We start from the raw sequence: 17,161 nt of genomic DNA on the forward strand, positions 1-17,161 counted from the left end.
ACACATACACAATTATTTACAAAATAAATTATACAAAATATTATTGGACTTCTGCTTGAAACTATTGACTTTGTCTGGTTTCGTCTGTTTTATTAAAATTAACAATAAAATAAATACAATCATAGCATTTTAACGTGAGAAAGCAAAATATTTATGTATATATTTTTTATAATTATTAATATTATTTATTATTAAATCATTATTATTACTATTATTATTAAGCTTTTCTGGGGAGCGCGTGCATGGTGATGCAGAGCGCGCGTGTAAGTGACGTCACTGGAGTGAGACGGGACGGCAGTTGCGCGTTTGTCAGACTTTAGTGTAGTTTTCCAGAATTGTGTCTTTCGTCTGAAATTTGTCAGGAGATTTTGTTTAAATGTAAGTGAGACGCAAAAGTGTCGCTTTTCTGTCTGTCTGTGTTGTTGCGTCTTCCTTTTATTCGCGTGTTTGTATTGGCATGCCGTTTGTTTGTTTCCTGTTCGAGCAGATGCTGTTATATTCATAGATATTAATATTCATAACAGCTGCACACTTCTAACTGCTTAAACTTGATTATATCACTTCTGCACATCGACTGTTAATCATTTTACGCCTAAAATGCGGTTGTATGCTTTGTTTGTGCATGTTAAAACGATAGTTTGTAAACATTACGTTCTTCCTGGTATTGAATACAGTCAAAGTGTATAACAGGTGAAATTAATGACCTTTGACCACAGCATAATGCCATAAGTAGATTTCGGAAGAGATTAATAACAGCCTTGATAAGTAAGAATTGTGCTTTAGCTTTTATTTGTTGACACACTGGCACAGTCGTGTAAATAAATTGTAACATATGTAGGGTTTGTTATTGTTTGTTATTAAATATATGCATGTCATACATTAAAAAATATATATATAGTTTTTTTTCCAGATGGCTTAAATAGCTTTATTTGGGATGATGTAATCATCCTAGAATGGTCTTGAAGGAGTTTATCTGATTGTGGCACGTTAAAGTTGGTTTTATGTTTGCATATTCATTTAATGGCAATTTGTGACATGCTCCCTATACTGTTTACCATGATACTTTGAATATTCAGTCTGAAATCAGATGTGAGGGTGACTTCAAAACACCACTATTTATACTGAGCAATGATTTACTTTGATAGTCATTGGCTGCTAATATAATTTTGCTATTTAGAAATAGCAAAGATTGCTTTTCTGAAAATTTATTATTAAGGAGAAAGTCTGAAAGAATGAGTATAAATCCATATAAATCAAACTTTACCTCAATGTTTGTCTGTGCATAAAATAACAGATGCAGCGATAATGATGATGATAATAATAAAATTTTTTTAAATGGAAAAAGCTTTTTTAGTGCTCAAAAATACAGTAAGTTAGTAAAATTAGGTTTAATGTGTTGCAATTTTTTCCTAATTAATTATTTGTGACATTTATAACTAAATAATTAATTCAATTTCTTGTCGGCTTAGTCCTTTTATTAATCCAGGGTCGCCACAGCGGAATGAACCGCCAACTTATCCAGCAAGTTTTTTTACGCAGCAGATGCCCTAACAGCCGCAACCCATCTCTGGGAAACATTCCACACACATATTCACTCACACACACACACACACACACTACGGACAATTTAGCCTACCCAATTCACCTGTACCACATGTCTTTGGACTGTGGGGGAAACCCACGCGAACGCAGGGAGAACATGCAAACTCCACACAAAAACGGCAACTGAGCCAAGGCTCGAACCAGCGACCCAGCGACCTTCTAGCTGTGAGGCGACAGCACTACCTACTGCGCCACTGCTTCGCCTAATTGAAAAATATAATAGTAAATACTGTGAAAATGTATGCATTCTATTAAAAATCAGACAATTTAATAAAAAATATTACTTAAACATTAAAATTATTGATAAAATTGTTTAATAGACAATAATATTTTCTATTAAAGAAACAGTATATATATATATATATATATATATATATATATATATATATATATATATATATATATATATATATATATATATATATATATATTCTCTTTATTAATTTTTTTTACATCAGTACAAATTATACATAATATATGTCTATAAATCATATACATATACAGAGAAAGAGGGGAGAAAAACAACTAAATAAGGAGGGGATTTGAGGCGTTTCTACTAGGGTTCAATCACTGCTCTCTTTTTAAAGTACTCAATAAATGGATTCCATATTACATAGACAATATTATTTTTGTTATATTATTTTTGTATTATTTATGTTATTTTTAAGAGAAAATAAGCTTCTCACTCTGCAGGCAAGATATTAATTTTTTTTTATTAATGAGGAGCAACGGGGAGGATCTTTTCATTTCCAGTTCAGCAAAATCAATCTACAGTAGAAGTTAGAATTGTTAATTTGTTCATTTTTTCTATTTAAGTGATGGTCTCTGTCACTAATAAATCATATTAACGGGAACAGAAATGAACAGATTAACTGACGCATTAGAAAACATGCAGAAGGCTACCATAAAAGGTGCAAATTATACACCGTTTTGCAACCTTAACGGGCTCCACTATTAAAATGGGTAATTGTTGCACAAACGTGTGAGCATTTTAGTGACCTTTTCACATGCAACATTATCTATTGTAGATAAACCAATAATGATGAGACTACCGTTTACAAACTACAGTGACACCGGCAGTATTTTAGAGCCATAGTATCGTGATACTACCATAGATCCGGTAAACCGTGCAACCCATAACTGCTAGTATCAAACAGAAGCTTGTTTTCAGAAGCATGTCTGTGAAAATGTTAGCACATATACTTACATATACTGTTTCTTCTTTTGTCGTACAGCTGAAATAAAATGACGCTGCAGTGGACGGCGGTTGCAACTTTCCTGTATGTAGAGATTGCCGTTCTTATCTTCTTTTGTCTGCCGTTCATTTCTGCTAAAAGGTGGGATGTGGTTGCTGTAATGCACTTTGAAATGTATTTTCTCTGTTGTGCATTTGCTCTTACTAACTTCCATGTTTGCAGATGGCAGAAGATTTTCAAGTGGAGCATCTGGAGCCGGCTTTCCCAGTTCTGGAACAAGGGCTTCCTCGCCATGATAATAATCCTCATCGTTCTCTTTCTTGGTGGGTATTTTTCTGCTTTCAAATTAAAAATATTTATGAACAACATCTTAGTGCACTCTCAGTTCATTCAGTAAATTGCTTAAATGGAAACTAATAAATATATGAGCTGTGTCTCATTTCAGAGGCTGCATTCTCAGAAGGATGCATTCAAAGGTTGCTGATGAGACTGTACAAATAGAATGCACAGTGCTTTATGATTAGCAATATTCAGATAAACAAATTTAATAATCACAGGTAAAATAACACTGTATAGTTTTCATCGTATATTTACAGAAATATAATTAATCTTTCTTAAAGTTAGAAATGTCCTTCTTATGCCTGGATACTTTAAACTGGCTTTAAAAAATGCTCACAGTTGCAGGCCTTAAAAACCCACATAAATAATAAAGGTTTTGGTAACTTTGTTTAAATATTGCAATGACCAATCATAAGCATTTTCAAATATAGCTCCTAGTCATTTATAGCACCAGTTTGTAAGGTCCAGCCAGTTAGTCCAATGACGGTGTCTACTGGTGGACGAAGGTTCACAGCATGTTCGCTCTTTCCAGTGCACAATGTTGATTTACTTTAAACTTAACTCATATCTGAGTCCAACTTTAGTATGAGGTGGTTTAGAATGTTAATATATTTATCCTCGTTTTATCTGACTCCAATTATAAAACATTGATAAGATTATTTTGTTTCTTTTAATATTACTTTAGATTATGATTGAACATTCTCTTATGATCATTACTATAGAATTAAGGAGACCAGTCAAACTTAAACTATTAATAACTTTGAGTAATCACTATACCATCCAAATAGTATTATAAGTTTAAAGATGAATGTTTATCCCCTTGGGTAACCTTATATATATATATATATATATATATATATATATATATATATATATATATATATATATATAGTTATATATTTATTGTTTTGATTATGTCTGTTTCTGAGGGAATGAGACCATTGTTCCAGTTGCACTGAGACATTTCAAATGATATTAAACATGATAGATGAAGTGACCAAAGGGTGTTTTGGGAGATGCTTCAAACAAAAATGGAGGAAAGGAGGGGAGCTGGTTTTTCCGCATTCCCACCTGGTGTGTTGTGGAGCCGATTGTCTCTGTGTTTTCAGCTCATGTTTGAATTGTCAAAAACATCAAAATATTTGTGGCATCTCAAGTCTTACAAGTTCAACATTGCAGATCCTGTGATGTAACTATTGCAGATGCGCATATTGCGATATCCATTCTGAAATGATATATAGTGCAGCCCTATGTTACATAATTCTAAAATTGCTCAACTATAATCAGGTTAAGTTGAGCTTTATTGTCATTACACTAAGTGTGGACAAAGTGGAACAAAATGTCATGTCTCGCAGGACTGCGGTGCTACATAAATGAACATAAACATACATTTAAATACAACACTGGATGAAGGAGCTATTTTAAACCTACACATAACTAACATACCAGAGCGTTGATTTGATTACATATCCATAAATTTGCAGATTTCTGTATTTTGATTCATGTTTTTTATTTTTTGCAATTTATTTATGCTTTTCTTAATTATTAAGCTTGATCTGTCAACAACTTTTAACTTTGAAAAGTGACTTTTATGAACAATATCAATAGTCTGCAGTGATGTATTGTCTGGGTTGGTGTTGTATATTATGCTATAAAAACCTTGTACTAAGCTGCTAGTGCATGTTCTGTTATTTCTGACTTATTTCTCTAGATTTTATTATTTTCTTATACATTAATATTATTTTAAACCTCTTAAATGTCACTAAAAGTCACTTTGTTAAACTGTTAAGTTGAATTTTCATCATCAAAAGTCGAAAGTCAACATCCCTTAATGCAATTCACAACCATAAACAAAGCATTTGTGAATCACAAAATACGGACACTGTTAATTAACAGATATTTGTTACAGTATACATATACTATACATGTTAATAAGAATTAATAGATGCTTTTGTACTTGTCATTACATTGACTTTAATTAAATTAACACATGTAAACTTTAGACAGGCTATACAAGTACTTTGACATAAGATAGAATAATAACCATGGTTTTACCTGAAGATTGTCCTGTTTGAGTGTTGTGATGTTCTGAGCTGATCTGATGTGTGCAGATGCTCTCCGTGAGGTCAGAAAATACTCGAACTCGGATCAGTCCAAAGATGCCAAGCTGCACCCCAACATGTTCGACCACATGCACATGAAGCTCTTCCGGGCTCAGAGGAACCTCTACATCTCCGGCTTCTCGCTCTTCCTCTGGCTGTATGTTGATATTTGACATGAAGAGATTCAGTATATCATGATAAAGAACATGGACAGTGTTTATATCATGTGCACTTCAAAATACAGTGATTAGTTATTTATTATTTAAACTTTTAGCATGCTTTTTAAGAATATTCAGATTGTTGTATTAGAAATGCAGCATGCATGGGGCGGAAAGGTTGCTTTTATGCAAGAGACTTTTTTAAATGATTTAAAATGCAATTAGTTCTGGCTTCCCCCACAAGTCCAAAGTGGTACAGGTGAATTGGATATGCTAAAATTGACCGTAGTGTATAAATGTGTGTGTGAATGAGCGTGTATGGATGTTTTACAGTGATGGGTTGCAGCTGGAAGGGCATCCGCTGCGTAAAAACAGATGCTGGATGAATTGGCGGTTCATTCTGCTGTGGCGACCCCAGATTAATAAAGGGACTAAGTCGAAAAGAAAATGAATGAATGTATAAAATGCAATTAAAATCTACATACTTTGATACCATAAACTGTGATGATACTATTTACTGTGATAAAGTCAATATATTGTGGTAGTATATAATACTACATAATTCCACAATTAATGGCAACAAGTAAATGTGAAGATCTCACTACTGGAGTTAGTAGACATGCTGCTGAGGTTTTGAGCTGTGTTTGTGTTTCAGGGTGATGAGGAGGGTGGTCACTCTGATCAGTCAGCTGGCCACAGCTGCAGATTCTTGCGTAGATCTACAGAACCAGGTCGAAACTACCAATAAAGCTGCCAAGAAGTACATGGAGGACAACCAGATCCTCAAACAGGTTAAAAAAATAAAATAAAATAAATCTCGGGGTGGACATATACCAATGCAAATTTTAGTCTAAATGTTTTTAATCAATATTTTACTTTTTTTTTGTTTGCATGGGAATAAAAGTTGTTTTTCATGCAAGAGTTGTTTATATGAATAAATATAACTGTATAGAAGTTACTACCATAAATAAATAAATAAGGATGAAGATATTTTAGTAATGAATTTGTTAAAATACAAAAATAAATTATTGACCTAAATTATGACCTGACCGTTTGCATTTTACTTGCAGCTTCTCTCTGTGTTCAAATTTATTTTCAAGACACTGAGAAACCTAGCTTTTAACAATAGTTTAAATTTGATTTGATTATTATTTTACAATAACACAATATATAATTAATTTATAGAATGTTTTTGCATAAAAATATCATTTTTTTAAAGAATATTTTAATTATAAGTTAAACTAAATAAGTATGAAAAACATTCCTTTTACAAGTATCTGAAATAAAATAAGTTTAAGTGTCCTAAGTAACAAAAATGATTGTAATGTTTTGATTTCAGTTTTAATTAAGGTCAGTCACAGGTCAGTGATTATCAATGAAGAATTTGCATGAAAATTATTAATGCACAAAAACTATTTTTGATTATTTTGGGGTAAAAATGTCCTTATCATCTGATTACACTTTTAATGTAATAGTATGTTTTGGGATCTATTTATTAATACTATGTTTTGCATTTATTAATTTATTTAGTTAAATATAGTTTGATTTTTATTTATTTTAAATCTAATTTTGTAGCTCTTGGTTAAACTAAATTAATATAAAAAATATTTAAAACTATCTAAAATAAAATAAAGAACTCTATTTGCATGATATTTGGCATGATTTTTTTGAATATTTAAATAATATATTTATTTAAAGCTGTCTAATATAAAATAAAGAACTGAATTTAAATGAAATTTGCATGATTTTTTTTGAAAACATTTTGGGGTAAAATATGACCTGAACATCTGCCTTTTATTAGTCACTCACTGTGTTTAATTTCATTGTGACAGAGTAACTTTTATAGGTTTTATATTTTTTGCAGTTTTAATTTTAAGCTGAAATTAAATGCTATGAAAAAACACTGGTTTAAAACTCTCTGAAACAAAAACAGGTTTAAAAGTTACAAATTTTTTGGTTTTAATCACAGCTCAGTAATTATCAATAAATAATTTCATTTACATGAAAAAAAACATTTAAATTTCTTTTCTTGGAGTTGAATCAGCATTTTATATCTGCTTCAGATAAGCATGCATGAGGATAGATAAAACAAACGTGTGTCTGAATAATCATGTTCAGTAACACAAAGACTAACCTTCACCTTCATCATCATCATCATCATATTCAGGCTCTTGCAGATGCCAAAGAAGGAGGACAAAAAGCAGATCCAGAGGAGAGCAAACGGCTGAAGGAGGAGCTGCAGAGACTGAAGGAGGAGCTGAAGACCAGCGCAGATGGTGACACACACACACAAACATACACATGCACTCACACAAGCTCACAAATATTCACAAATTCACACACACAAACACATGCAAACATACAAAGGCAGGCACAAACACAAAAATACAGACACACAAACTCACTCACACATACATATATACACACATACACATACTTTCACATACAAACTCTTGCATGCACACTCAAATACACAAAAACTTACACACACACACACACACACACACACACACTCCCCTACAGCAGTTAACACATCTATAACCAACGCACTGCTTTCCTGCAGCTCTGAAACAGTCTAAGTCAATCACAGCTCACAATTCCTTAATAAAGAGCTTCAATAAAGTGTTTTCTTAATGCAATTTTTTTTTTCAGGAGGCCTGAAAATCTGTGTTTATTTTCCATTTCCATATTATTTAATAGTATGTTTTGTCATTTTATTTTAAAGATATGTTCATTTTAAACTGCTTTCCTGCAGCTCTGAAAAAGTCAAAGTCTGATTTAGACACCATGAAGAAACAAAGTGACGGACTGACCAAAGAGTACGAGCGGCTGCTTCAGGAGCACCAGCAGCTGCAGGTCAAACACTAACAACACACACCTTTTACAGTACTTCACATCAAATTAACATTATTGAACAGTAATTCAGTTCTGTCATATAAATAACAACAAGCTAGATTAAATAAGTTAGAAATAAGAAGACATTTAAATAAGAAATGAACAGAGAATGGAGTACTTATTACCAAAGTTGCTATGCATGTAGACAGTGCTGCTGAAGTCTCACAAACTAATTTGATAGGAGCACATGATATGATGGATCGCGGCTGGTCTCTCATCTGTAATCATTAGTAAGCCAATCAGATTATTCCAAACTCACTATAAATAGCTTGTCTAGCATTACTACCTTTGTGTTTTTCCCCCGTCCACACCATCTCCCCCTTTCCTCCTTTACTAGGAGAAGCTGTCTAGAACTACCTGATCTTGGACCATCTTACATGCTCATTCACCAGGCGGGAGCCCTGAGCTAAATTATCTCCGAGCTCAGGGTTCTCTCCTGGGAAAGCATGCCAATCCTGCTATTATTATAAAGCAATATCGAAGTGTGAACTCTTAAAACAATTCAATTTAATTAATGTGTATTTCTATAGCTGTTTTACAATGTAAATTGTGTTAAAGCAGCTTAACATAGATTTGAAAGTTAAAGAACAATAATAAGTAATGATTTAAATGCAAGTAAAAACAACCCAATTTGTAATTTTAGATTAAAAAACAAACTAATAAAAATCAACAAATGTTGTACTTTTAGGTAGGAACAAAAACACCTGGAGATTAGAGTGATGTTCTTAGTAAAACATCTAATAAAACAATATCAAAATTACACAAAAATGAATGCATGATTTTTTTTATTATTTAAAAAATAAATAAATAAATACAAATATTTGGTAATTTTAGGTTCAAAATAATAAACATTAAGGATTAATATAACACTAATCCAAACAAAAAACAATTAAACATGTTGTAAAATTAGATAACAATAACTTGAAATAACAGGAAATTTACAAAGTAGTGATTTATTAATTTTAGATACAAATAATAAATGATGACACGAATAGATAAAATGTGCCAAAACAAATACATTTAGTACCTTTAGATACAGAGACAACAAAAACATTCAATAATAAGAGTAATTCTAGTAAGACGTCTTATAAAAACATCAAAACGACAAAAAAGAAAGGAAAAGGTACTTAAAAATAATTAAAGAATAATAAAAATAATTAAAAAATGCAACATGTTTTCTAAATAAAATATAATTTTGTATCAAAAATAAATGTCAAATTCAAATAAATGTAGTAACTACAGAATATAGTAAATTTTAAACAATAAAACACAACAGAGTTATAAAAATGGCAATTAAAGTAACAATAATAAAACTTAAAACTTGGAGGAAAACAAACAAGACAAAAAAATAATAAAAATGTTAACAGAAACTATCTCAATGATATTAAAATAGCACTGCAAAGTTGTCGTATATTTTAAATCTGTAATGTTTTAGACAACAAAATGATGTACAAATGCTTCCATGTTTCACAGGATACCATCAACATATTATAATAAAACAGGAAAAAGTAAAGATCAACAATATATAAATCAGAAGAATATTAATTTAAATCACATTTTTCAATTTAAGCTACACATTTTCACCAATAATAATTACCAAAGAAGCAGTGCTTCTTGTCCGGTCTGAGACCCACTTTATAACATATATCATGATCATATATCTGACAGCAAGGTTAATACGGTCATGGAAAACCTGGAAAAGTCATGGAAGTTGGACATGGCATTTTCCAGGCCTGGAAAAGTTTAGGAAAAACCCACAAAGTTTTGGAAAAGTGAAAGCATTATTTAAATCAATTTTACATCGATTTAAATATAAATTGAAGCTAAATAGATTGCTGCGTGTTTTACGATATGCTGCAATAAATTTGAACATGCATCACTTTTCTTTCACCATGTATGAGTAAACATTGCCTAAAACCTTAGGTCGTGAAAATAAACTTGAAAGTCTTGGAAAAATCATGGAAAAGACATGGAATTATAGAAGTAAATATGTGTATGAGTGAACCTTACAGTGAAGATCACTGATTAATTATTAAGAAATCAGACCTGAAACTTGTCAATGTTATAATGGAAAGACAGTTCACCGTAAGCCCCGGGGCTGGCTGGCTGAAAACTAAAAGTCTGTGTGCATATACCCCATTAGTGACAAATATCAAAGAATATGACGTGACCAAGAACAATAGAAGACCCTTGCTTACTGTTTTCTTCTAATTTCCAGAATCAGATGGACAGCGGAGATAAAAAAGAAAACTAGAGGAACGGACACACCACACAATGTAAATCTGCACGATAATCATCATTACGCTCAGTTCATCCTCAACACACTCACCTGACACTCCTGATGATGACTTCCTGTCAGGTCACATGATCAGAGCGGTTTCACAGTTTTCTAGCATCGTTGTTTAATAAAATGTGCAAAACTTCGTCATTTAGCTCGTCACTGGAGCGAACCTGTTAAAATGACAACTGTATACCTTATTTAAGTCTTTTTTAATAGTAATGTTTCCCCTAATATGGACAGTAATGGGTATAGAGTTGTTATTTTAAAGAAACTCTTCACCTTTTTGTGTAATTAGGCTCATTTTACAGCTCTTCTAGAGTTAATCAGGTGAATTTTACTATTTTTTTGTAATCTATTCAGCTGATCTCTGGGATTCGCAGGGGCACTTTTAGCTTAGCTTAGCATAAATGATTGAATTGGATTAGACCATTAGCGTCTCGCTCAAGTAAAAGCCCAATAATTTAGATAATTTTTCTGTTTAAAGCTTGACTCTCTTTTATTTACATTGTGTACCAAGACTGGTGGAAAATGTAAAGTTATTTTTTAGGCTGATATAGCTAGTAAAAACTTAGCTTAGCATACATCATTGAATCGGACTAGACCATTAGCATCTCGATCAAAAATGACCAACAAAATTTTTCAATTTAAAGCTTGACTCCTCTGTTTTTACATGGTGCACTATGACTGATAGAAGTTGTTATTTTTCAGGCTGATATAGCTGGGAAGTACTTTTAGCTTAGCATATATCATTGAATCGGATTAGACCATTAGCATCTCGCTTAAAAATTGCCAAAGAGCTCAGTTATTTTTTCTATTTAAAGCTTGACTTCTTTGGTAACAATGTAAAGTTGTTATTTTTTAGGCTGAAATAGCTGGGAACTACTTTTAGTTTAGCTTAGCATACATCATTAAATCGGATTAGACCATCACACTCAAAAATGACCAACAAATTTTGATAATTTTCCTATTTAAAGCACGACTCTTCTATGGTTACATTGTATACTAAGACTAAAGCAAAACGTAAAGTTATTTTCTAGGCTGATTTAGCGGGGAACTACTTTTAGCTTAGCATACATCATTGAATCGGATTAGACCATTAGCATCTTGCTTAAATATTGCCAAAGAATTTAGTTTATTTTTCTATTTAAAGTTTGACTTCTGTATTTACAGTATGCACTAAGACTGATGGAAAATGTAAAGTTATTTTCTAGGCTAATATAGCTAGGAACTACTTTTAGCTTAGCTTAGCATACATCATTGAATCGGATTAGACCATTAGCATCTCACCCAAAAATGACCGACACATTTTGATAATTTCCCTATTTAAAGCTTGACTCATCTGTAGTTAGACCATGTACTTAGACTGACAGAAAATGGAAAGTTGCTATTATATTTCTAGGAACTATTCTCTCATTCTGGCGTAGTAATCAAGGTACTTCACTGCAGTGCCATGGCTGTAGTAGTGCATTGATATTACACAGTGCCTGAAAATAGTTCCCAGCATGCTCCCTGTGCAAGCCGGTGGTCATGTTGGTTGTATAGACAGAAGTTGGCTGATTTACAGGCACTGTGTATTATCTGTGTAATAGCTGCTACAGCCATGGCACTGCAGTAAAGTGCCTTGATTATTACGCCAGAATGAGAGTATACATATCAGCCCATATTAAATAGCAACTTTCATTTTCCATCTTGGTCTGTTTTTTCCAGCCTAAGTACGCAAGACTACAGAAGAGTCAAGCTTTAACTAGGCAAACAATCAAAATTGTTTGAGATGCTAATGGTCCAATCCGATTCAATGATGTATGCTAAGCTACGCTAAAAGTGCAAACCCAGAGATCGGCTGAATGGAACAGTTTAACAGTAGTGGAGCTGTAAAATGAGCCTTATTACAAACAAATGGAGTTTTCCTTCATGGGTTTTATTGCTAATGCTAAGCTAAAGGAACACATTTTGCACATTTATGTCTTACCAATGTGTTTACAAGGAAAAAAAAGCCAATTTTGATTTGTGTTTGTTGCATGCTGCACTGATAAACCTTGTTGTTTTCCTTCTTTTTTCTGCTCAATTTTCTTCCTCACTACATTATGGATTGCGTTTGAAAGCAGGTTTGTAGTTCAACTAATAGCCTAGTGGTTAAATGTGTTAACATTTAGCACTGAGATCCCGTCCCGGCTCAAGCAATTTTGCAAATGTCTATCTGCTCCCATGCATTCCTGTCTCCTATCTAATAAAGGTAAAAAAAAGCCTACAATATAATTATGCTTAAAACAATGGAGGCATATCTGAGTTGACATACATTACAGGCTACGGTGGTCATTTGATCAGCTTTAATTCTGAAGAATAAAAGCGTGTACAGATGAACAGCAAGTGAACACATGACAGAGAGCGGTTAGCGAGTAGCGTCTTCTTTCTGGAGAGGTAGAAATACATTTACACCTGAGATCAAATACTGTTAGACAAATGCGGTTCAGCTCATTTGAGGTAGATTTCTTTGTGCTGCTGATGCTGCTTAAGAGGACACAACAATACAGATACAATAATCTAAATTAAAACAAAACATGTCTGGGCCATATTCCACAGCAATTAATAATTATATATTTTTTTGAGCATTTATACTATTATTTAGGAGTTTTACTGTTATTTTAATATGTCTAATCAAGATTAAGCACATTTTTAAAAATGGAAGCTTGTTTCTGCCACAGGATGATACAAGTGTGATGAATATAAGACATTTCTGTGGTGGAAAATGTTCGAAATGTGGGATATAAATGCTGAATACGATTGCAGAAATACATTAAATGTGAGATATAAATGTTCAGTTTATCATGACATGCTTTTATACATTCTGAACTGAGAGATGCAAACTTAAAATTGCATAAATTAAAGGACTAAATGACCATTATTATTATTATTATATAAAGTAACTACTATTAAATTACTTAAAAGTCATTTACAATTACACCATACAAACGGCAGAAAAGCAGAACTGAAAGATACAAACATGCAGTTCTGACACTTATTATAATTCAAAGTTTATATTATATTAAATCACAATTTTGGTTACTTTAATTTACTTTGATTTTTAATTCTTTGCTTATTTCTCTCCGGTCAGAATTATTAGCACATAATTAATCTCGATTTGCTTTATTTAGTTGTTTATTCCTTGGCAGAAACAGGCCACATAACGTTTTCCCTCCAGTTCTAATGGCAAACGATTGTTACTGTAATGCAAACAAAATATAAATACATGCTGTAAATATTAGTATTGAATTATTTAATGACTATGCAGAATAATTGACATAAACCAATGCATTTAATTAAAAAGAGCTTCCATCTTCATGCAATTTTGATTTATTTTTGGGGGTTTAAATCTGACCTGGACATGTTTTGTTGAGATTTGTTCAGTAATTAAAAGAGGCCTGGATATATATTTTTTATCGTTCACCTATTGTGGTCTCAGAAACAAAACCAAAATTGTAAATCTTATTTACTCATGTGCACTTTTAGTAGTTATGTGCTACTATATTCATTTATGATTAAACTTCAAGGTAGATTAAAAGACTGTGAAAGTCATCATGTGCTGTGAGACAAATATCTGTCTGCTAAATCCTATTCTTACTTTCATTTATTAATATTGTTGTTATTTATTATTATGAATAAGTCAGAACCTGTTACTGCCATGGAATAAAATAAAGGGTAGTTGTGATCTTTTCTTGCTATGTGAAAACAAATATATGTATAAATCATTTCTGTTTCTCACAATCGTGAACTTATAAACTCAATATAAACTTGCAACTTTTTTATAACTCAGATTGGCGAGATACAAACTCAAAAGTGCAATAAACAGTTTATAAGATACATTTATAGTTGTTTGCAACTTGAAAGCATTTACAGTAATACAAGCTGCAAAAATGCAAAGTGAAAGATGCAAACTTGCAGTTTCTATCCCTTTATCAAAGTCTATTTTGCAATTTTGATGATTATTTTGAAAATCTTATATCCTTTGTTTATATCTGTCAATTACAAATTTATCACAGTTTAATGTCAATTTCTGTTTTTCATGAGAATATATTTCAACATTTCTCAACTTTAGTGTTAAATTCACGATTTTGAATGAATAATAACAGTTTATATTGCAGTTATGAGTTTAGTGGATATAGTTACACTAGCAATTATGCATTTAATGTCTCGCAATTCTAATTATGAATTATTGTTTTGCTACTCTAATTCTGATTTTAATATCTCGCAATTCTGATTCTGAATTTAATCTCGCATTTCTGATTCGGAATTTTAATATCTCGCAGTTCTAATTCTGAATTTAATATCTTGCAGTTGTAATTCTGAATTTAATATCTCGCAATTCTAATTCTGAATTTAATATCTCGCAATTCTGATTCTGAATTTAATCTCGCATTTCTGATTAGGAATTTTAATATCTCGCAATTCTAATTCTGAATTTAATATCTCGCAATTATAATTCTGAATTTAACATCTCGCAATTGTAATTCTGAATTTAATATCTCGCAATTGTAATTCGGAATTTAATATCTCGCAATTGTAATTCTGAATTTAATATCTCGCAATTGTAATTCGGAATTTAATATCTCGCAATTGTAATTCTGAATTTAATATCTCGCAATTGTAATTCTAAAATTTAACATCTCGCAGTTGTAATTCTGAATTTAACATCTCGCAGTTGTAATTCTGAATTTAACATCTCGCAATTCTAATTCTGAATTTAATATCTCGCAGTTCTAATTCTGAATTTAATATCTCGCAGTTCTAATTCTGAATTTAATATCTCGCAGTTGTAATTCTGAATTTAATATCTCGCAATTGTAATTCTAAAATTTAACATCTCGCAGTTGTAATTCTGAATTTAACATCTCGCAATTGTAATTCTGAATTTAATATCTCGCAATTGTAATTCGGAATTTAATATCTCGCAATTGTAATTCTGAATTTAATATCTCGCAATTGTAATTCGGAATTTAATATCTCGCAATTGTAATTCTGAATTTAATATCTCGCAATTGTAATTCTAAAATTTAACATCTCGCAGTTGTAATTCTGAATTTAACATCTCGCAGTTGTAATTCTGAATTTAATATCTCGCAATTGTAATTCTGAATTTAACATCTCGCAGTTGTAATTCTGAATTTAACATCTCGCAATTCTAATTCTGAATTTAATATCTCGCAGTTCTAATTCTGAATTTAATATCTCGCAGTTCTAATTCTGAATTTAATATCTCGCAGTTGTAATTCTGAATTTAACATCTCGCAGTTGTAATTCTGAATTTAATATCTCGCAATTCTAATTCTGAATTTAATATCTCGCAGTTCTAATTCTGAATTTAATATCTCGCAGTTCTAATTCTGAATTTAATATCTCGCAATTCTAATTCTGAATTTAATATCTCGCAATTCTAATTCTGAATTTAATATCTCGCAGTTCTAATTCTGAATTTAATATCTCGCAGTTCTAATTCTGAATTTAATATCTCGCAATTGTAATTCTGAATTTAATATCTCGCAATTGTAATTCTGAATTTAATATCTCGCAATTGTAATTCTGAATTTAATATCTCGCAGTTGTAATTCTGAATTTAACATCTCGCAGTTCTAATTCTGAATTTAATATCTCGCAGTTCTAATTCTGAATTTAATATCTCGCAATTCTAATTCTGAATTTAATATCTCGCAATTGTAATTCTGAATTTAATATCTCGCAGTTGTAATTATTAATTTAATGTCTCGCAATTATAATTATGAATGTAGTATCTTGCTGTTCTAATTTAATTGTAATCTAATTGATTGCTGTTTGAATTTAATGTCTTGCATTGCTACATATGAATTTATTATCTTGCAGTTCCAAGTCTTCATGTGTAAACTTCATATTAATAATTATATTACACATTTAAGTTTAATGTTTTGCAATTTGGACTATTGTTTTGATATCTAGTAATTGATGTTATCAACTTTATTTCTTGCAAATTGAGTTTGTATCACAATGTCGAAACATTTCATGCATTATCCGAGTTTACAATTCTGACCTTTTCTCAGAACTCCGGGATATAAAATTGTTACTGAGTTTTGTAGGAGATGCTCCCAAATTTGAGGAAAAAGTTAAAATTATGAAATGATTACCTTCTTTATTGTTTATTCCGTGGCAGAAACAAGTTTCCAAACAAATCAGATACAGTAGTGGAAAAACTGAGGAGAGAAAAGACAGAAACATTAGCAGAAGATCTGAATTATCCATAGACATGTGCTATGCAAAGATCAGACATGTGCTTTACTGATTGTATGCTGGGAAATGATATGAAATGTCTTAAAAGAGGGAATGTTATGCCTTTATTGTATCGACATCTACCTGTCAAATGTGGTCAAAAATAGCTTATATTTTAACAATCATATTGTAGTTATAAAAATAATAGATGCAGAAAGGATCTGCGCAAGTGCCTCAGTGAGTTGTTTACATTTTGCTGTGATTGTATTTTCACCATTAAAGTGAAAAGGCTAGTAGATCCTTCGTAAAATAGTACGGTTTTCTTTTGTAGCAAATGATTTTATTTTTAAAAGAATG

General features: G+C 31.5%; 1 protein-coding gene across 2 annotated transcripts; it reads left to right on the top strand.

The window, feature by feature from the left end:
- The first annotated feature begins 275 nt into the window (after positions 1–275).
- On the top strand, positions 276–12,626 carry bcap29 (B cell receptor associated protein 29). Of its 2 annotated transcripts, XR_015482030.1 has the most exons (9): positions 276–378; positions 2,838–2,939; positions 3,021–3,121; positions 5,249–5,396; positions 6,053–6,188; positions 7,565–7,673; positions 8,153–8,253; positions 10,511–12,029; positions 12,138–12,626. XR_015482030.1 is itself a non-coding variant. In NM_001024220.1 (8 exon segments), coding segments are annotated over 7 exon segments (723 nt in total). In that variant the 5' UTR covers positions 340–378; positions 2,838–2,847; the 3' UTR covers positions 10,547–11,189.
- Positions 12,627–17,161: the final 4,535 nt, after the last annotated feature.

Source organism: Danio rerio, chromosome 4 (genome assembly GCF_052040795.2).
Source record: "Danio rerio strain M-AB ecotype USA chromosome 4, GRCz13ab, whole genome shotgun sequence".
Classification (NCBI taxonomy): Eukaryota; Metazoa; Chordata; class Actinopteri; order Cypriniformes; family Danionidae; genus Danio; species Danio rerio.